Source organism: Larus michahellis, chromosome 16 (genome assembly GCF_964199755.1).
Source record: "Larus michahellis chromosome 16, bLarMic1.1, whole genome shotgun sequence".
NCBI classification, from domain to species: domain Eukaryota; kingdom Metazoa; phylum Chordata; class Aves; order Charadriiformes; family Laridae; genus Larus; species Larus michahellis.
Genome location: NC_133911.1, coordinates 895,001 through 917,104, shown reverse-complemented (window position 1 = coordinate 917,104; position 22,104 = coordinate 895,001). Strand labels below are relative to the sequence as shown.

Sequence of the window (22,104 nt, the reverse complement as noted above, 5' to 3'; positions counted from 1 at the left end):
AAGTGTAGGACCTTGCACTTGGCGTCATGCTAAAGCCCTGCTCCCGCTGCCCAGTGCAGGGCTGGCTCTGCTCACCCCATCCTCCGTGGGTACATCTCCCTGGTGATATACATCTTGCAGAAGCTTCAGTTTCAAGGGATACGCTAATAAATGCGAAGGTGCCTGGACACAAGGTGCTTGTCAGGGATACCCTGCTGCACGTGGGCATCTCCCAGCTGCAGACATCATGGCCACTGTGGCATCAGCTGGCACTTAACCTGTGCCGCTCAAGGTCCCTTCCCATGGGCACAAACTGGGGCTGGGGAGGGCTTTTCGTTGTGTGAAATTTAGTATTGGATGCTTCCTTCTGAAAGAAATGCCCTTATCTAAATAAACCCGGGGACATCCTTCGGCCGGCACTGGGCAATGTCAGACCAGATGTTCGCGCTTCACCCGTCTGACCTCCGGATCGATGGAGCCGTGAACTACCCTTTGTTCGCCTGTCCCTGTGGTTGGACGCCCGCTGCCACGTCCTCGACAACGGGCCCGGCTGCAGACAGCCACCGGCTGCCGGGCTCGGGTGGGGGTCCCCGCTGCCCCCAGGCTGGTGGGGGTGTCAGCACCCCGGGTGCTTTGCTGCCCCCTCCCCTGCAGCAAAAAGGGGTGGAAGCCGTTTTCTTCGTGGATTTGGTTTGTGGGTGCTCAGTGTTGTGTTTTCCAGGGTCTGATGTTTTTCTGTGGGGAGCAGAAAAACCTCTTTTTTTTTTTTTTTAGGGGGGCAGCCAAGGCAGGCGCACCCCCCAAGCGCTGAATGAGCGCTGGCAAGCCTTGCGCCATCCCTGTAGTGAGTACCATCAGGGCTCTGCTCCCGGGCATGTCACCGCATGCTCTGCCCTGTCCAGGTGCCACCTTAGAGGACCCATGTATTTGGTTGATCCATCTGTGTGCTGCCTCCTGTCACCTGTCACCTCTGCCATGCAATATTTCACTTTTGGGAGCTTTTTTTACTGGAGTGACCCTGTCGACAAATGCGTGGTACCTGAAGGAAAAAAAAGTCATCAGAGATAAAAGGCCCTGAAGGTCCGGTTGTCTTCTTTCACACTTGCCCAGCTCCTCTGTGGTATGGGTATGGGCAGCTGTCACCTCCCCGGCTGGCACGGCTGTCCCCAGGCCTCCCCCATCCCTCCCTGGCTTCTTTCCCAGGCCCCCCCCGGTGCTCCCGTTGCTCCTTGCAGACTTTCCCTGGGGATCAGTCCCAGCCTGGGGACGTCATGGCACGGGGACAAGTGGGTGTGCGAAGCCGATGAGGCCGGGCTTGGCACTGCCCTGGCGTGATACAGGAAATGTTATAATTTACTTTTGCCCCTTCTTGGAGCCGGGCAGCTTTTAGGATGTTTTCACCAAGTTTTTTAAATCCACGTCCCGTGAGTCAGAGCTGCGTCAAGAGTTAATTATTTTCTCCGAGATGGAGTAAACAAAGGCTCAGCCGACGGGTTTTTATGCATCTATAAACCCCCAGCAGCGTGAGTGGATAGAGGGGGCCGGCAGCCCTGTGCATCCCGCCGGCGTCTCAGCCATGGGCGTCTGTGCCGAGGCAGCCGGCCCCGGCGCCTCTGCTCCGGGTGGGATAAATCAGGAGACACGGAGGAGTGCTGCATCCTCCGCGGGCGGGAAAGATACCTCCTGTAAATCAAGGAGGTATTTTTCACTCCAAGGAGATGTTTTCCGCTGCCTGTTTTCCACTGCTGGGGTGCAGTGCGACCAGTCCTCCCCTTCGCTGCCCACCGGAATGTGGGTTTTGGGGAGACTTGCCTTGTGCATTTGGGAGGAGCAGCTCGGAGGGCAGCGTTCGTGCTCCGGGTGTTGTCGGTGAGCAGACAGGTATGTGTTACGGCAAGAGGGACTTACTGAAGCCAGCAGAGCCTGGCGGCGTTCACAGGGGAGGGTTTCCAGCGGGACGGGAAGAGCCCTGGTGCCCTGCGAGGCTGCCCACGGTGGCAGTCCGTCTCCCATGGGACTGTTTCTCTTGCTGCATCAGCCACGCTGCCCCGTGGATGGTGAGAGGCATCGGACACCTCTCCCACAGGCAGGCTCTGCATCCGATGTGATGAAATCAGCTGGATTTGCTGCGGTTTCCCGGTTCGGAGGAGCGGCGCTGCTGCCGAGCGCTGGGCTGCGCTCACCCTCTGTTTGAAAGCCACCCACCCTGGGGAGAGGCAGCCAGAGGGTCACGTCTGGGCTCTGGTGGCATCGCAGCCTCTGGGCTCTCTCTGTGGCACTGGTAGCTCGCCAAGCTTGCCGGGGCATGCCGCGGTCCCGGGTGCTCTAGAGGAGACGCACCAGCCACGCACAAAGCTGTGTGCGCAAGCTCGCGCTGCGCCTGGCAGCCAGGTCTGGTCCCGAGGACAAGTGTGTGGCCACCCTCAGCCCCAGGCTACACGCGTGCCCGTGCCCGCCAAGGTGTGCTGCTCACCATGGACACCCTGTGCTTGACAGGGCCAGCAGCCCCTCTGCTACAGGTCACCAATGGTGGTTTCCCATGGCTCAGCCATGGTGGCCGCTGGCTAGCCCAGCCTCTTGTATGGTGGCAGCAAGACCTGACGGGATGCTCCCTCGGGGGCCTGCGTCTCCTGGAAGAGCTTTGCGGGTGGGTGAGGAGAGGGGTGCTGTGATGACAGAGGGCTGGGCACAGCGTTGGGAAGTGGGAGAAGAGCAGAGCCCTCTTCTTTTCGTGCTCCTGGGTGCGTCCCTGGGTTCTCAAGCACGTCCCGTAGGTCAGACTCCCTCCCTGGGCAGGACATGGGACTTGAGCCCTCCAGAGATCCCTTTGCATCACACTTGTGGGATTGAAGGATGATCAGGAGTGCAGCAGCAAGGGGAGGATGAACTTGCTGCTTCCTCACATGTATTCCTCTTGCAGACATTGATTTATAAAGGCTGCTTCATGCTGAGTAGGGAATCTGGGGGATGGTGCATTCCCTGCACAAGACTTTTCACCTGATTTCCCATATCAAGGCTGAGGAGGGTGTCAGGTATCGCCTCGGTCGCCCTGTATACTAAATTTTGGAAGTGTGGTAGTTTATGAGGCTCAGGCAGCAAGCCCTAAACCCTGCAAAGCTGTAGGGATTTGGCTGTGTTTTCTTTGGTGCTCGGAGGATGCAGGGCTGCTCTCTTCTTGGCAGGGTGGGTTTGCACGCGGGGAGGGAGTCGGGGTGCAGCCGGTGGGTCCTTCCCCAACATGCACCCACGCGAAGAGCACCGGAGGTCTGGGGCGGCAGGGAGAGGGTGCAGACACAGCGGGTCCCGAGGGCACGTCTTCCCCACAGGTGCCTGTGGGCGAGTTTGCTGCCGGGTGCGTGTCTCTGGCTTTGCACGGGCAGTGCCAGCCGTCACGGTGTCACTTCAGTGTCGTGTGCTGGAGGGGTCCCGGGGTGCTTATCAGTGCCAAGAAGCCAAATCCATGTGTTGGAAGGGGACAGGGTGCTCCAGCCTCACTGATTTCCCCAGCCTCTCCTGGGGCAGGTGGTGGGGAGGGCTCCCTGCCTCAGTTTCCCTACCAGCCACTGGAGAGGAGCATTACCTCCGCACTGCAGCAGCACGGTGGCAGTGGTCTGTCCTTCCCCACCTCAACTGCTGCCTGTAGGACACTCCTGATGGCTCGTGTTTGCCGTCCCACAGTGCACAGGAGCTGTCAGCGTCTGTGCCAGCCGGGGCTGGCACCGGCTGTGCAGAGGGATGCAGAGGAGCCACAAGTTCATGGCCAAGTCTAGCCAATGTCCACGCTGCTTTTCTCCTCAAAGCTTGCTCGGGGGGTGTCCCCGTTGCTGCACCTCCTTGACAAAGCATCTGAGGTGCAGGGCAAGGACGTAACAGCGCAGCGTGGGGCTGAACCGCCTGTTTTTTGGCCTGGAGAGCTCTTGGCGATGGGTCCGCCCTCCCCGGTGCTCGCAGTGTTGTCCTGCACCCTGGCTGCTCAGCCCCGGGCTGAGTCCTGGGCATCCCTCTGGTTTGACTTCTGCCAAAGTGTTGGCTGAGTTGTCTGGGTGACTGCTGGGGCTTTTACATAGCCGAGGGGTTGTTTCTGCTCCCGGGGTTTGGTGGTCGTGTCTGGGGGGGCCGGGACAGATCCTGCAGTGGTACTTGTAGAGCCACCACAGCCTCTCCGCACCTGGACCATGTACTTCAGGCATCCTGCTGGTCTGGGAAGGGTTTGCGGAGCAGCTGGGAATCTCTGCATCACTTTGCAGTGGGTCCCAAGGGTGCTGGGGCATCTCCATCCCCAGAGCTCTCGTGGGCCCAGCTAGGGAAAGCCCCGGCTGCCCCGGTCTTGTGGTGGGGATGGGGTTGGACCAAGATCTGGACCAAGATCTTCCGTCTCTGGAGACATTCCAACCCTGCCTGGACGCGTTCCTGTGCCGCCTGCTCTGGGTGACCTTGCTCTGGCAGGGGGTGGGACGGGGTGATCTCCAGAGGTCTCTTCCAACCCCTCCGTTCTGTGATTCTGTGAAGATCCCCAAGCTCCTTTCCACCAGCCCTGTGGGATGCTACAAAATATTCACCATCCTCAGACTGCACCGTTCCTGCTTGGTGCATGGCAAAAAGTGTTGGAAGGGGAGAGGAGAGCTGCTGGTCCTGGGGCTGTCCTCGCCCTGCAGGTCTGCAGGGGCTTTGCTGACCACATGAAGGAGCTGCTTGAGGGCAAATAGTTGTCTTGGGGATGATGCTGCTATCAGGGAACAACTCTAAAGTTGCTAACACCGTGCATCCCTTGCTCCTGGATGGGTGAGCAGCCGCTGGGGGTGGTGGGATGCTGCCAGCGAGGGGTCTCAGGTGTGTCCATGGCTCTCACGTTCACTGGTCACTGCTGGTCCCCAGCCTGGAGCTGCCACGTCTGCTTGTCCCTCCTGGTTTTGCCCTTGTTTTTGCCCGGTGCATTGGGGCGTCTGCCTTTGCTGCCTGACTTCACACTTGAGCGTCCCCATGGACTCGCTTTTCCACAGCTCTGGTTGTGTTTGTTTTTGGTGTCTTTAAAAATTCCTGGTTTTCTCTCCTTTATGTTTGCTGGCAGTCGATTTTTTCATTGATACATCCTTTCGCAACTCTCTGCATCTTATAACTGGTAATTTACTGCTGCCAACTTCCCCCGGTTTTAATTTATACAATATGTTTATTTTTACTGCAATTTTTTTCTTTTATTCGAAGCCAAGATAATTTTTAGCTAAAGACGCCTTTCTTTATGATCGCAGATTTATGAGATTTTGGCAAAACCTTCTTAAGCTAGATGTAATTACTCTTCATTGGTTTTGTTTACATTTCCCCCCTAATCAATTTTTTGCTAATAATCCCTTTCAACTTTTGGAAATTGCCCCTTTTCCACATCCAGGTGCGTTTCTTTTTGGTGGGTGCAGAAACCTTGTCCCACATACCCGTAACCAGGTTATGGTTGCCTGTACCCGTGCAACTGCTCGGTTCGTTGATGCCCTCGTCTTCAGATGACAAAATGAGGTTTGCTCGGCGATTACCCACATTGATCGTATTAGTTTTGTGATGTAAATGAGCCTCCACAAGCGTTCAGGTCTCCGGGACCTCATCCCATGGCAGCCAGTGTGTGCTCTCCTCCAGCCCCGTCAGCAGCAGAGATGGTTCATAAGCTGCTACCACCTTCTCCAGGCTGGTCTGCAGACCTGCAGATACATCCCGGCATGGAAGTTCCCCACTCCCGTGCCGGTCCGCGCTCCCCCAGCTCCTCGCTGCAGCCCTTGCAGGTGGTGGCAGCTCTGCCGCAGCACAGATGCGAGTCATCCCTGAGATTTAAGCCGTGGAGGGGCTTCTCTCTCCTTGCGGTCCCACGGCCCATCTCCTGCCTGCTTGGGGGATGCTCTTTCCCGATGGAGGGCAGCTGGCCGGCTCCTGCTTGATGGGCAGTGCTGTGATGGATGGATGGAGCACATCCCTCTCCCGGGCAGGACCGCCAGCAAGCGGGAGCCTCGCAGCATCCACTGGTGGAGCATCCCCTTGGTTCAGCCTGCTGCCTGCGGAGGTTCTATTAGTGCGTAATGAATTACCTGGGAGCGAAAGAGGAAGCCCTCTCCGTGGTGAGGTATTGAAGATGGGGTTTTCCCAAGGAAGGAAACGTTTGCAGCTCACTAAAAATACCCGTTGCCCGCAGCTGCCGGCTCCGCGGTGGCTTTATCTGCAGCCGGGTGGGGGAGGGCGGAGGGGATGCAGGGTTTGCGTTCCTGGCGTGCAAGCAAAGCCCTGGAGATACCGAAAGCACGGTGTCAGAGAGATGCTCTGGCCTCGGGAGCTGCTAGAAGGAAGGTAAACTCCTTGCAGGGGTTTTGGGATTTCCTGCGTCTGTCCTGGGGAGAGGCTTCCTGTGGCCAGGAGCCTGATTCGGAGCCCCCCGCGGCCGCGGCCAGTCCAGGGCATGGGGCATCCCTCCGCAGCTTGGCAAAAACACGCCTGCAGCTGGCCCTGCGGTTCCTCCCAAGCCGTTCCCACTTGGAGCTGCCAACCAGAAGGAAATTTACAGCCTGTCAGTAAAAACAGTGAAAAGCAGGAATACTTGGCTGTCAGGTAGATGCTCGGAGCCAGGCGTGTGCGGCGGAGGGCATCCCCTGCCTGCGCAGCAGCAGTGGGGTGTGAGAGGGGGTCGGAGGCTCTGTGTGGCAGCCCCGGCAGTGCTGGAGGAGCGGGAGCACCCGCAGGCACCAGTTTTTGGGTGCCCGGGTGCATGCGGCGCAAGTCAAGGGCTGCTTGATGCTCGCTGGTTGCTGGGGACTCCCTGGCCGGGCTCGCTAGGGCTGGCGCAGCCTGGCTGCCCGTCCCTGTCCCCGCCTGTCGCTGCACTGCCGTCACCTCCCTGAAGCCACCCTGATCTCTGACGTGACCTTGTTGCAGGGGACTGGCTGGAGCCAGGGATGCTCGGAGAAGCCATCCAGGCTGCCAACAGTGGCTGGCTCTGATTGGGGGGGAGTCCACCAGCGCAGCCCCCCAGCCCTGGGCAGTAGCTTTGAGCATCCCTCTGCTCCGGGCTGCTCCCCGTGTTGCTTTGCAAAGACCCGGTCATGGAAGAAGTTAACTGGGTTAATCTGGAATGCTTGGCTAGTCCTGTTCTTTAATTCTCCTTTGCTGGACCCTGGTCCTGCTTCCCCTTGTCCCCACTGTGCTGGTGGCTCTGTGTGGCCCTGCCTTTACAAGCCAGGCACAGGGCTGTGCGGCGCAGCTGCGCGTCGCTGCGTGGCGGTGGGGCTTTTGCTGGAGCTTTGGCTGTGTTTGGAGATAATATCTTTCCCCCATAAATGTTATTACCCTGTATATGTTTGGGCTGGGGCGGGGGGGAGGGGAGGGGTCACCATCTGTGTTTTCCAATAAAAGCAAATTAAAATTGAAGCCCATTAAGGATAGCTCAATTGGGATGCTGCGCAGGGCTCCGGAGCCTGCTGGGAACAAGTTGCTTGCAGCCCGCGCCACCATGCAGGGTGACAAAACCTCATTTAGTGCCAGCAGTGCAGGGAGGTGGGATGGGGGCTCGCTGCACACACTGTCCCTGCTCTGGGTGGGGGTGGCCAGTGGCACTGGCCCTGGGGACAAGGGGAGACAGAGCTGGCCAAAACCCCGCGCCCTGGGCTCATGGTGCTCCTCCTGGTCCCCTCAGTGCTCGTCACGTCGTATGACGGGCGTGGGTTAGTGGGGAAAAGGGATGGATGTCCCGAGCCGAGCATGTGCTCCTTTCCTGGTGATGATCTGCAGCCTCCGGGCTTCCTGCTGCATCCCAAATCTCCTGAGCTTGCCTGGCCGCTGTGCCCAGGGATCCAGGAGAGTGGGTCTGGGGACACAAGATGCTATATCTGGGATGCGGGAGGGTTCGTCTGGGGTATTGAAGGGGACTAGGCAGTGTGGCCCTGCACCACTGGCATTACACCTTGTGCCACTTGGCCCTGGGGCACAGTGCTGGGAGCTGTTTTATTATGTTATGAAGCAACTCTTTCCCCTGGATGCTGCAACCAGGAGCCGTATGGGGCACATCAATGGTAGTGGCTCCATGTTTGGGCTTCACAGTGACAGCTGTGTGTCCATCAGTGCCACAGGGTCAGCCCTGTACGGTGGCTGTGCCATGCTAACAGCTGGACTGGGGCAGTGTGTGGTGGAGGCTGCTGGCTCCTTTGGGGCTGGAGCATCTGCAGAAGGAGCTCATGGTCATGGGGTCTCCAACCTTCTGGAGTGTTCCTGTGGCCCCTGGGGAGGAAGGGGGACCTGGAGGCTGTCGGGAGGGACGTGGCCCCACTCCATCCTCCTGGGAGATGGCTCGGTGGGCAATTTAGTCTTTGCTGGGCTGTCCTGATGGGGTGGGTGAGGCGGGATGCGGGTGAGGACAACACTTGCTTAACCCTGGGATTCCATCCCGTAAGGTGTCTTGCAGATGATGGGGTCGGTGCCACTGCAGGGACCGAGTCATTAGCGCTGACAGTAGCAATGGCTGTTAAACGTCTGCATCTGTGTCTGCTCTCTGTGGCTACCGCATTCCTGGCAGCAGCAGGAGAGCCCCTGCTCGCTGGCATTTAGCATCTGCATTGTCTCTTCCCAGCAGCCTGCCCTCGTCTGAACTCGGACCACCTACAAGTCCCAGCTCCTTTTGGGACAGATGCTGCCAGCAAGGACCACGGGTGCCTGGTGCTGCTGGAGCAGCTTTCTGGGGTCTCTGGTGGATCTATCAGGTTTCTGCTGACCTCCGGGGCAGACAGTGTTGGGAAACTGGGGCCAGAGAGGATGCGTCTGCAGCGATGACGGGGGGCAGTGTGGCAGCCGGATGGAACGTGGTCCTCCCTCGCATCCAGCCTAATCAGCTCCTTTGGCAGAGGCCCCAGGCTGAAAGATGACAAAATCTGAATTCCCAGCCCTGGCCCCTCTCAGCTGAGAGGCAGAGCTGTGCCGTACCCCTCACGGCCAGGCAGATGAGAGGGGAAATCCTTAGCGTTTGTCTGTCTGGCAGCGACGGTGTCTGGACAGGACGATGGTCATATGGGTGCTTAAAAAGCAGGACACGTGCTTGGATGGCTTGCAGGACCCCTGGGGCTGTTGAGCTGGGCTTTCCCCTTGGTTTTGAGCTTTCCAGCAGACAGCGCCGTGCCGGGCATCGCCTGCGACGGCCGACCGACGACTTCGGAGGAGGGAGAAGGGGGGCTGGGAAGAGGAGCTGTGAAGCGGCTTCTCCCAGCGTGCAGGTTTTGGTCACAGCCATGCTTGGTCCTGGCTCCTGCCTCACCCCATGGCGTGCTGTACGCCCAATGGCCAGATGCAGCTCTGCTCCAAGCCCTGCTTTCCTTATTTCCCAGTCAAGAAAGGAGCCAAGGGTCTCAGTGCCTCCCTTCTTTCTGCACAGCAGCATCAGCCCTGGGTTTGGTCCCCTGGGGATGGGTCCAGCGCTGCACACAGTCAGACAGGGCTGGGGGGGATGAGGCGAAGGGAGGGATCTAGGTGGGGATGGGGAAAGCGTAGCCCAGCTCATGGCAGCCCCCCGGCAAGGTGCAGAAAAGCACAGGGGGAGTTTCCAGTGGGGCTGCTGAACCACTGTGCGAAGGGCAGGGTGTCTTGGGGACATCTCGTCTGATGACGGTCCTGTTTCCGAGTGTCACAAACAGCTGAACGTCACCCAGTAGATGACCATCCGCTGCATCCCAGCACCATCCCCTGCTCCTCTGCCTGCTCCGGGGCTGGCTGCTGTTTCACAAGGCTTGCAGGCAGGCTTGGGTGACGCCCTGGTGAATTGAGGGGCCAGAAAGGCTCCATGGCTCCCTGGAACTGGTGACATCTTTCCCTTGTCAGCGCTGTGCGGTATCTCTGGGGTCAGGCCTCCCTGACTCAGGACTGTCAGCCTGGGGGGCTGGCTGCCAGGTCAGAGGCGCTCGGGATGATGGAAATGCTGGACATCACCTTTATTCTTAGGTCTCTGGAGTCTGGCTGGACCTAATTTTCCGGGAAAAGGGGTTGAAGAACCAGGTACCTGTCTGCTGGGTTTCTTGCAGCACCAGGACTGCTGGTGCGACCCGACAAGGCTGCCCTTGGGGTGGCCTCTGGGGCTCTGGGCACGGGGCGGGATGCCTGCGGTCCCCATCCCAGCTCAGTCAACTGCTTCTTCTTGCTCCCTATCAATCACTCTCCCTCTTGGAGTTTAAGTGGATCCCTGAGTGAAGTATCCAAAATATCCTGTAGCCGCCGGCTCACAATGCAGCGTGCTGTTCCTGCGCCAGCGGGTCGGCCGGGGGGGGATTGGGTTTCAGTTTGTTCCGCTGGCCATCAGCCAGGCAAAGCAAAGCTCGGGGCTGCAGGGAAGGGCCACTGGGTTTGCTCAGCCCCTCTCGGCTCTCGCTGGCAAAAATATTATAATAAGGTTCCAGTAAAGCACAGGAGGCAGAGAGGGGCCTTTCAACTTCTGGAAGGGTAAATGCATCTGCGGCAAGGGCTCCTTGGGGTGGGGGACAGACGGGTTTCTCATTAGCCGTCCCCCCAGGCGTGGGGATGCGGTGGCTGTGTCTGAGGCCAGGCTGGAAACGCGGTTTCAGGAGCACATGTGCCTGCGTGGAGGAGTTTGTCCCAGGCTGTGGTGTCTCCGGTACGGATCCAGGTCTTGCTCCACCCAGCCGGGCTCCAGCACAGAGCCCGCTCTGCAGCATCGCTCCGGCCTGGACTGATGTGATTGAGGTGTGTTAGGTGGGCTTCCAGGTCACGTCTGGGAGATGGTGATGAGGCACGGTCTCCTCTCCCGTGTCTGCATTGGGATGACTTTGCTCCCAGCCCGTCGGAGAGGGCTGGGCAACTTCTTGCCTTCTTTGCACGTCCATCACTGTCCATAGCTCATGCGATCCTGGGTCAATCTAGAAGCTTGCTTCCTGCGTTAATAATATTGTACCAGGATTAAAATGCTGGCAAGTTTCCTACCCTGAGGGAGGAGCTGGCGTGAGAAGTGAAAGGGGAAGGGAAAAAGTTGTGGGTGTAAAAATGAGGGTGGAGGCTCCAGCTATCTGTGGGGCTATTTATTTGTCCAGCTGTTTCTTTATCTGGATGAGTTTGGAGCCTGTGAATGTGAAGGATTTGCCAGGACTTCTGAGAAACTCAGGGCCAGATGCTCTAAATAGGTCTAAATTGGCAAAACTCCATGGAAGTTATTTTTCCGGACACAGAGAAGTGTGTCTGCAATGTGCACAGCTCCTCGGTTAATCCCTTGTCCCTCCAGCCTCTCTGCCACTGTCCCTTGCTCCTGTCACTCTCCATCCCACGTCCCGGTCCGGCCATCCCATGCTGGTGTCGCCAGTCACCACCGGCACCCAGCGTGATCCCAGTCCTGCCTTCCCCTCTCAGTCCTGACCTGGTCAGATGGGAGAAGCTAGTGCAGTTGGGATCTCCACACCCTTCTCGCTTGTGGCTGAGCAGCAAGAAGACCACGCAGGAGCGGAGGAGCCTCCCACCCAGGTCACTGGCATAGCAGATCATCAGCTTGACGGCATCTTAGCATAGCTGTTGAGCATCTGGAGGTGGTGGTATGGTGGTGATGACACATCTTTAGATGCAGAGCGCTGGAGCTGGAGCCCTGGCATGCCCTCATAGCAAGCAGCAGCGCCAGCGACGGGCCCCAGCGCTGGCAGAAAGTTGCCTATTGAAAGCGTCTTCAAAGTGAAAAGGACAGGCACTTATCTCCTAACTGTCCCATGGGGAGCAGCGCGGTTTCTGGTGGGAAGCGGGCCAGAGTTGCGTCTGCTGGTTTTGAGCAGCTGCAGATTTATTTATAATGCCGTGGGTAGCATGTGAATCTGCAGATAAACACGCGGGAGGGAAGAACACAAACAACAATATTGAGAAAATGCTGCTCCAGAGAGAGCATTTCACTGAGCTGCAGCTATCGCCAGCCACCAGAGATGGGCCAGCGGCCAGACACCCAGCCCTGCCGCTCCCACGCAGCTTTGCTCCCTGTTGTCGCCGTCATTGCTGGGGGGTTGCTCTGTCCTGGATGCCAGGGGGGTCTTTATGGGGCTGCCAAGGCACGAGCCCCTCACCCTGTTATTTGGCACTGCCAAACTGGCAGGATGGCGCCGTGAAAACATTGGCTGTGACAGCGAGCAAAGCTGCCGAGTTTGCTGGTTGAAAGCAGGCACCTTCTCCTCTCCATGGTTGGCAGGGCGTTAACAGTTGGGCTTGGGGTTGCCCATCCAGAAATTGGTCCGCCTTTTTTGTCCGCAGCCTAGGGGTCCTTTTGGGTGCCTGGAGTAGGGTTTGAGCATGGGGCAGCCCACAGGTTCTTACCTGTGGACCTGGTCAGGGGACCCGCTGAGTGACATGTGGCCATGGCAGCCCACCATGGGGCACCGTGGGGACAGAAGGGCAGCCCTGCTGGGACTGCTATGGGTGGAGCAGCTGCCTCTGGATGATGGTGGGTTCCCATTCCTGGGGACATATCACGCCTCATACGGGGCTTGACCTTTAGCAGAACTCTGTATGACTGACATCAGTACTGGGTCACCACTGGGACCAGTGCCGTTTAACACCTTTGTTGGTGACGTGGGCAGGATTGAGTGCACCCTCAGCAAGTTTGCCAACGACACCAAGCTGTGTGGTGTGGTCGACATGCTGGAGGGAAAGGATGCCATCCAGAGGGACCTGGACAGGCTGGAGAGGTGGACCTGTGTGAACCTCATGAAGTTCAACCAGGCCAAGTGCAAGGTCCTGCACCTGGGCCATGGCAATCCCAGGCACAAATACAGGTTGGGTGGAGAATGGCTTGGGAGCAGCCCTGAGGAGAAGGACTTGGGGGTGCTGGTGGACGACAAGCTCAACATGAGCCATCAATGTGCGCTGGCAGCCCAGAAAGCCAACCACATCCTGGGCTGCATTAAAAGAAGCGTGGCCAGCAGGTTGAGGGAGGGGATTCTCCCCCTCTACTCTGCTCTGGTGAGACCCCACCTGCAGTACTGCGTGCAGCTGTGGAGCCCTCAGCACAAGGACATGGAGCAGTTGGAGCGAGGCCAGAGGAGACCATGAAGATGCTGGGAGGGCTGGAGCCCCTCTGCTGTGAGGACAGGCTGAGAGAGTTGGGGGTGTTCAGCCTGGAGAAGAGAAGGCTCCTGGGGGACCTTATAGTGGCCTTCCAGTACCTAAAGGGGGCCTACAAGAAAGCTGGGGAGAGACTCTTGATCAGGGAGTGTAGTGATAGGACAAGGGGTAACCATTTTAAACCGAAAGAGAGGAGATTTAGATGAGATATTAGGAAGAAATTCTTTACTGGGAGGGTGGTGAGGCACTGGAACAGGTTGCCTAGACAAGTTGGGGATGCCCCATCCCTGGAGGGGTTCAAGGCCAGGCTGGACGGGTCTTTGAGCAGCCTGGTCTGGTGGGAGGTGTCCCTGCGCAGGGCAGGGGGGTTGGAACTAGATGATCTTTAAGGTCCCTTCCAACCCAAACCATTCTATGATTCTATACCTTGGTACCTGGAGTCGCCCATCCATTCAGAGATGTCCATGAGTATCTCCTTGGTTATCATACCTTGATGGCCAGAAGGAACCAAGGCGACCTCCTGCCACATACTTCCGCAGCTCCTGGCTCACCCAGGGTGGGGAAGGATGCAAACAGGGCAAGATCTGCATCTCTTGGCAATTACTCTTCAGGGGCAATTACCTTCCCCGGTAAAATAGAATCTTGTTCTCCATGTGTCTTACTGGGGTCAGCTCCCAGGCAAAGCTGTAGCTGCAGATTCCCTCACAGGCTAAGGAGCTCTGTTTGCTGCTACTTTCTCGGGGTTTGGATCCTTGCAGACCACAGTCAATCATCTTGCAAACTCCTCTTTCATGAGCTTCCACAGTCCCCCTGCAGCAATAAAAACCCATCCAGCTGAAGGAGGAGTAGACCCTGGGTGAATTTCAGCCTTTCTCTTGCACAGCGGAGGTGGATGGTAAGGCCTTGTCTTGCTTTCTTAAACCTTCCTGGTTTATTGGTTGCTAGTTTGGACTCCGTGCCAGCACCTTCAGGATGGGATGTCACAGCAGGGCTTGGATGCGTCTTCATGGGGCCTTCCTCCCACCACAGTCTGCCCACTACCGCCTCTTGCTGTGGAGATCTGAGCAGGTCTGAGCCTGGGAAAGAGTCAGAGAGAAGCCCCTTCAGATGAGGGATACGTTGATTCATTGGACATCGCTCCTGATTTTTTTTGCTGGAGAAATGGATTGATGTGCTTCCTTTATAAGTAAGAAACTTCTCAGGGATGGGACGGTGATCTTCCCTGGAGGACCACATGGCCTTCTTCACCTCAGGTGGAGGGTGAGGGGTGCTCCTGACCAGGTATATGGGCAAGATAACTCTGTGTCAGGACGTTATTTGGGCAATAAGTTGTTTTGAAGTCATCCATCAACGGATGATGGAGCAAACCCACCACCGCCATTGAAACCCATCCTGGCTCACATCCATCTTTGCAGTCAGTGAGGCAGGTTCACTCTGATTCATGAGGACCAGTTATTCACAATTTCCTGTAACTACTGCTAAGTGCTAACATGCCAGCCCATCTCCAGACGGACTGCAGGCAGGGCAGCAATTTGGTAGAAAAGGTGTGCAAAAAGGCACCACAGTGGCCCCAAGGCTCACCCTACACAAAGAAGGTTGATAAACAGGAGCCTCAAAGAAAGGAACCTCTTTCAGGGTGGAAGAATAAGGAAGCTCAGCTAATTTAGTTATCTTGGAGATGATTCATTTGCCACCCTTGAGCACCGTGAGAGGGAAAGGAGGTTTTCGATGGCAGAGTCTTTGTACAAGTAAAAGGAAATCTAATAGCTGGCAGCTGAACGGTGTAAATTCAGACTAAAATTAACGGAAGATCTTTTTTTATGAGAAGGTAATTGACATTTGGAGAAACCTGCTTAAAACCTGCAAATTTCTACTCCCTGCAAGATGTCCTTGGGCCAGCTGGGGTAGATGCCTTGCTCCAAGGAGAAGTGCAATGCTTCAGCCGAGGGTAAGGGGCAGCCACAGGGACTGCGGGCAGCGTGCTCTACAGCGACGCACTGGGCACATTTCCATTGTGCTGAGTTTTCATTAAGTAAAAGGCTTATTAAAGTGCAAAATGCTTCAAAATGTTATTTTTATTTGGGGAATTGTTTATATTGGTTTAGAGTATATCTTCTTTTCCATTATAGTCACTGCTATTAATATACTGACTATGTGCTGTCATTGATAGTTAAGATAAAGTAACATTTAAGGTTTTTTTAAAGTAATGCAGTTTCTAGCTTGCACTGGGTGAAAAATGTTGTTTTCCTTTTAGATCAAAGTGCCATTGGTGTTTTAATGAAAAAGCCAGATACTTCGATAAAATAAACACTATTATTGAACTATGTAAACAAATTTTCAGTTTAAAAAGAAATTTCATAAATCTGAATGACAACATTTCTGGACTAGCTGTTTTCCAGAACTCTTCCTAGTGGGAAAAATTGAAAAGAACTATTTTTGCTTTTTACTCTTGGAATAAAACCAAATTTTGAAATCCTGGTTTCCTGTGAACTGGAAACTGCTGGCTCTAACCAGGAGTAACGAACAACCCACAGTCTGAAAATGATTTACTGCCAGAAGTAGGTGCAAGGAGCATATCTGTGCCGAGGTGCTTTTTTGGCTTGCCGATGGGAAAAGGGGAGTTCACGTGCAGTGCTGGCCAGGCTGAACAACAGCCGTTTCTGCAGGCAGGCTTGTCTCTTAAATGATGGTTCTGCTCAAGGCTGAGCTTTTCTTCCTTCGTTTTTGTTCAACTCAGTGAAAGTGGAGAAGGTGGAGATGATTTTTGGGGATTCGTGGCAGGAGGCTTGGTTTTTTGGTAGTGAGGAGGAACAACAGGACACGGTTACAGCCAGTGACTCTCCATCCCTGCGGTGGGCATGGGAACTGGCACTATTTTTTGTGTCATGGGGTGGTGGCTGGAGATCTTGACTGTGTTGGGGTTCTGCTGGTTGAGCAGTTGGCATCCTGAGTGCGTGCGCTGAGATCTGGTGCAGAGTCGCATTCTCCCTAAAGAGCAGAGGGGTGTAATCTCTTACATGGGCATCACCTTGGCCTTAGCCACAGAATTACTGGCCGTACACTGTCCCGTACAGTCTGTCCCACCAAGCATCGTGCTTTGCCCATGCCCAGCCTCATTGTGCAGAAACCTTTGGGGGCAATTTCTAAACCCCATTTCCTAAACACTTGCGTGGTGTTCAGTTTTCTCAAAACATCAGCATTGTGCAAAAAAAAACCCCGTATTGCAATGCGCGTGCAAGAGCAGACCTGGAGGAAGGACAGTTACCCAGCTTGTGGAAACCACTCATGGAAACGCATGTCCAGCGTATTTCCGATGGGGCCGTCCAGCCCGTTCCCGTGCTGGATGGGGAACACCTACACACATTAGCCCAAGTATTGGGGGACCATAACCCGAGCATCCCTTCTCATGCCAGTAGCGTGGTGTGGTTAGGCCAACCCATAAGTATTTGGGGTGGGAAAAGACTTCAGTGCTGGAAGTGCAATGAGCTGTAGAAAAGACGAGGAGGCTTTGCTGCCTGTGTGGCTTAGGGAGACTTCTCTGTGCTGGTTGACGGTAGCATCGCCTGACCTATTTCAACCCAAATCATCTGGAAAACCAGCTTTAACGTTGGTTTAATTTTTTAGTGCTTTTAAGTCATAAAAGTGCTGTTCCTTCCCATGTGCTCCTGCATCACCAAGGATTCTGCCTACCGTGCAAAACGCTGAGAAAAAAATATCCCGCTTTTGAAAAGAAACTGGAAGGTGATGGAGGAAACTCGCCCAGGCTGGGCTCCTTGTCTGCAGCAGCACCCTCATCCTGGGTTTTGAGGAGTAAAGTCCAGCTGGGCTGGTGGGTGGAAGAGCACGTCCCCCCATGCATTGCAGGAGAGAAGGGGGCCAGGGAGCAATGGGCCATGGATGGGGAAGCAAATGGGTGGAGGGACCGATGCTGGGCACCTCCCTGGCTGAGAGCTGGCCAGAGGGCTTGGCGCAGGCTGGGCTCGATGGCTGCAATCCTGGGCTGGCTCCTCTCCACCTCTTTGCCCTTTGCCAGCCTTAGTCCCTTCACCGTACGGCCACTGACTCCTTGTTTCACCTTCCTCCTGCAGAGACGCTGATGGACTCCACAACGGCAACGGCAGAGCTGGGCTGGACGGTGCATCCTCCTTCGGGGGTAAGTTATCCTGCACGTTATGGAGGCCTGGAGCCCAGTCTGGAGTCTCCTGCTGCGTGTGAACATGGGTGGGATGGCTCAATAAAAGTCACCCACTGAAGCAAAGTGCCTTGGCAATGTGAAAAGGTCTAGTGGGAAGAGCACAAAAGAGGATGGCAGTTGAGGTGTCCAGTAGTTTTCTAGGAGGTGACGCTTTGAAAAACTACCCCAGTGCTGGAGGAGTGTAATTCTTACCCTACAGCATCAGGCCAACGTGATGTTGGAGGAATCATGCTCTTTAACTGCAGCCAGTTAAAAATCGCAAAGTGGGAGAAATGAAATGCCGAGGCCACCATCGTTTTTCTCCGGTAGCTCACTTGTTACCCCGTGGCCTGGCACTTGTAGCAGAAAAGGATGAGGGCATTGGCCTGCGAGGTTGCACCCACAGCAGCCATTTGATCAAGTCCTGAAATGACTGTCTAGCATCCCTGGCATCTCATGGAGGGACATTTGCTGGCTCAACAGCGGCTGTCTCTCTGCTTTGCTGGTGCCAAGCGTCCCCTGAGCCACAGCCCAAGACCACCCAGAACAAGCTGCTTTGAAGAAGAGCCTGGACAAGGCAGTGCATCTCTGCACTCTTCCACTCAGGACACAAAACCAGAGCAGCCCCAGCCACCTCCGTGTCCCACGGGCTTTGCGTGGCACATTGAGGTGCTTCGCAGCATCCCACCCTGCTCTGGCTGCAGTGGCCGGCGTGGAGCCCCAGTGCCCAACACCCCTGACCTGGTCCCTCTTGCTCGGGTGGCCCAATCCAGCCCGGCCAAAGCCTGGAGATGCTTCCCATCCCCATGTGCAGAGGTGCTAGCTCAGGCTCCATCCTGCCCTCCATCCACCCTCCGCGGGGGCTGGATGAAGACGTTTCTGTGGACCTCACCCTGGGTCTGACAGCAAGCCCTCTCCCCGGAGACGACTTGGCAGAAGAAAAGAAACGGCCAAGAAAAGCCTCCACTGGGGAGATTAAACACAGCTCCCGAGCAGCCGGGCTGCCCTGCCGTGCTGGGGCGCGGGCGCTGCCGCCACCGGTCCCCCATCACCATGATAAAGCCCCGTGCCCGCCCGCGAGCCCGGCCGCCCCACCAGCGCTGGCCCGGCCGCCGAAGGGGGATGACGGGTGCACAATAGGCGGGAGCAGAGGTCAAGTCTTTTTCTCTCCTCGCCCAGCCTTTCTTGTTTGCGGTGTTTCCATATGTAAAGCACGCCTTGCTCCTGGCTCCCCAGCCCGGCGGTAATGAGGCCTGGGCCTGCTGGAAGCCGTCTCCCCGTATTATTGTGCTGCCTTCTTCTTTTGAGCTCCCGGCATGTTAATTAGAGAGCGAGGAGAAAGGGAGAGGCTTCTAATTAAGCGTCGAGGAAGCTCAGGGGCTGGTGCATGGGGGTGACTTTCTCTCTCAGCTAAGAAAAGGGAGCTCGGGAGCCCCCCGTTCGCTGCTGCGGGGATATGGGAGGATGCTGGGGGTCCTGAGCTGGCCCCCGGGGTGCTCCCAGGTCCCCCGTCCCCGGAGGGGTGGAGATGCCCGTCTGTAAAGTCCAGTGCAGTCCCAGCGTTGCTGGTTGGATCGCCTCCCATCCCCACTTCCACGCAGGTCCTTGGGGGGCACCATGGCACATGTCGTGCCCTGCACCGTGCACACGGCGGGTGCTGGTGCTGTGGCACCTTCACAGCTTCTCCCCGTGCGGCCTCGTGCCCACTGGCAGGACGAGGCAGGGCATCCTGCCCGTGGGTGACAGGCAAAGTTGGGTGCAGCCAGCCTCACCAGGAAGACAAAAGCTGCTGGATGCTTCTCCTGTTTATCGTCTCTTTGGTGAGCCGTTAGCCCAAACAATTGCTTTTTTCTTGCTGTGGAGCACCCATGCTGCTCGTAGGTGTCCCCATGTCCTGCCTCCACCACCTGCTGTTCATCCCCAGGCTGGAGGCACTCTCCTTCCACCATGTGCTGCTCCTGCCAGGCCGAGCCGAGTTCTTCAGGCTCGTGTCCTGAGCCCGCCCTGGGGGCCGTGCAGGTGTGGATGGGTCGGGGCAGTAGCCGGCACCCCTGGGTCTCCGTGTCCGACACGCTATTGTGGAGCGGGCGTCAGGGGGGCTCCAGGCCAGGGACAGCCGCTGCAGAGGCAGGGCAGGGGAAGGAATTGCTTCCCTGTGCCTTTGTCCTTGATTCTTTCACCGCCACCCCCCAAGTGGTGCCCTAAAAAAGGGGGAGATCCTGCAATTTTCCACTACCAGACTAAATTTATTTCTGGAAAATAAGGCAAATGCTCCCCCTGCATTTTGCAAGGATGCTCTCCGCCTCCCCCAGCGATGGCAGCAGGTTTGCAGCCGCTGCCAATCAGAAGTGGTTGGAGCTGTTTGGGGATTTTCCCTGACAGCCTTCTGTTGGGCTGTTAGCCTTGATGTGCGAGGAGCAATCTGTCTTCCCTCTTGCGAGCCTCCCTCCGCAGTCCTGGATGCCCTCGTGGAGGCTGTTTGCAGGCCGAGGGGCTGGGGATGCTCTGCTCCTTCGGGGTTTTCCCTGTGGACCTCGGTCCGGGCGCTGGTGCTGGATCCGGACTGTGCTGCCGCCTTGCCCCGGGTGTTGCGATCCCTCACCCAGGGCAGGGTTGTGCTCAGGGTTTCATGTCTGTGGGAAACAGCTCAGCTTCCACTTGAGCAGGTTTCTGAACAAGTTCATGCGAAGCCGTTCCAGCTGGCTGGGACTGTGTCACACGCTGGCTGGACCCTGGTCCCTGCTGCCAGCATCACGAGGGTGCTGCGGGTGGGGAGGGGGCAGCACAGGGAGATGCTCTGCCCTCCAGAAAGGTCTGGGCTGGGGGAGATGCTCTCATGACCTGGGATAAAGTTCCTCCTCCCACAAGGACCCTTTCCCATCTGTGGTCACTGCAGAGGAGTGGTGGCTGGTTACAGGCTGCAGCTCTGCCCTTGCCTGGTGCATCACCACCCTGAAGTCTCCCCATCCTACAAAGGATGGAGACAACAACAAGGGCTGAAGGATTTGGAAAAAAAAACCAGCCTGGGGAAAGGACAGGGAGCTGGACAGGGCCAGGAGGTGCCACAGAAGCCCCGAGCTCTGCGGAGGCTCCTCCAGAGCTGGCAGGGTCAGCTGCTAGTTGGCTGGGGGGATCTGGGCTGAGCTTCCCATGGGGAAATATGTCAGCTCCGAGCCGTCTTGCTGAGAAGGATGTTATTGTCATGCCACGGCTCATAGGACATCCCACAGATCCAGTTTAGGACAGCTGTTTCTGGGACCTGTGCATACCTGCAGGAGGGACCCCAAAGCGTGTTGGCCCTTGAAGGGGCAGGGATGAAGGCTGCCAGCAGGATCTAGCCCAGCATCTCCCTTTCTGGGTATGCAGCAGGGTCAGCTGGGCTCCTATAAACCTTCTCTCCTGCGTCTGGGGAGAGGTCGCTGGCTCCTGGCCCATTGTGCAGCCAGCCGCCTGCACCGGTGCTTGGGCTGCAGCCGGCGAGGAGTTTTTACGGCCACGTTACGCACTCCTGAGAAAGCGGGTCCTGTCTACCATGACTGTAACTGTAGCGGCACCAGTGGGAATACATCTGCTAAAGGCATCGTGTTACTTTGCCGGGAGACTCTGCCGTACGGTGCAGCCCACGGGCAGGAGCCCCTGCTAAAGGCATTACTGCCTGCCGAGGAGGTGCATGGCCCCACCATGCCCTACCACCCAGCAGTGATGCTGTGCCATAAATGCAGGCACGGAGCGTGGTGCTGCTGGCAGCGAGGTGGCCTCGAGCTCTGCTGAGGGCTCGGGCCACCTCATCCCAGTGGAGCGGAGCCCTCCTGGCGTTGCAGGGTGGGTCAAGCCGCTCTGAAGCGGGATGGAGGCGCGTAGGTAGGGGGTGGTCACAGCGGTTTGCTGGAGCTGTGGCAGGGCAAGGTACTGGGCACCGATGGGGCTGATGATGCGATGGGGTGGGCACGGTGTGGGGCGGCTGGTACTGGGAGAACCTGCGCACTTGGCCCCTGGTGGGGTTGGGAAGAGGCGAGGTGGGTGGGGAACATCAGTTCGATGCAACCCCTTGACTTTCCGTGTCCTGTCCACAGTGGGAAGAGGTGAGTGGGTACGATGAGAACATGAACACGATTCGCACCTACCAGGTGTGCAACGTCTTTGAATCCAGCCAAAACAACTGGCTCCGGACAAAGTACATCCGGAGGCGAGGAGCGCATCGCATCCACGTGGAGATGAAATTTTCTGTCCGGGACTGCAGCAGCATCCCTAATGTACCAGGCTCCTGTAAGGAGACTTTTAACCTCTACTATTTTGAGTCAGACTTTGACTCGGCCACCAAGACTTTTCCTAATTGGATGGAGAATCCGTGGATGAAGGTGGACACAATTGCTGCTGACGAGAGCTTCTCGCAGGTGGACCTAGGTGGACGGGTGATGAAGATTAACACTGAGGTGCGCAGTTTTGGGCCTGTGTCCAAGAATGGTTTCTACCTGGCCTTCCAGGACTATGGAGGCTGCATGTCCTTGATTGCCGTCCGTGTCTTCTATCGCAAGTGTCCCCGCGTGATCCAGAACGGGGCCATCTTCCAAGAAACCCTCTCGGGAGCAGAGAGCACCTCTCTGGTGGCAGCCCGGGGGACGTGCATCACCAACGCGGAGGAGGTGGATGTGCCGATCAAGCTGTACTGCAACGGGGATGGCGAGTGGCTGGTGCCCATCGGCCGCTGCATGTGCAGGGCGGGCTACGAGTCGGTGGAAAACGGGACCGTCTGCAGAGGTAACCACTTGCCTTCAGTCTCACTCCATGTGCGTTCCTTGCCACTGGTGGGCTGTGCAGGTGGTGGCAGTCAGGATCTGCAGCACAAGCCACCTGGGAGTGACCTCCTCGGGCAGGGATGGGAGAGGAGCACGCGGGGACGTGGG

At 56.9% G+C, this 22,104-nt stretch overlaps 1 protein-coding gene across 4 annotated transcripts in view; it reads left to right on the top strand.

Moving 5' to 3' along the window:
* Positions 1-22,104, top strand: part of EPHB2 (EPH receptor B2) — a 140,123-nt gene that overhangs the window by 23,134 nt on the left and 94,885 nt on the right. For all 4 annotated transcript variants that reach the window (XM_074609494.1, XM_074609492.1, XM_074609493.1 and 1 more), the window contains exons 2-3: positions 17,115-17,179; positions 21,274-21,958. In XM_074609494.1, the coding sequence (XP_074465595.1) occupies positions 17,115-17,179; positions 21,274-21,958 (750 nt within the window). The remainder of the gene's footprint in view (positions 1-17,114; positions 17,180-21,273; positions 21,959-22,104) is intronic.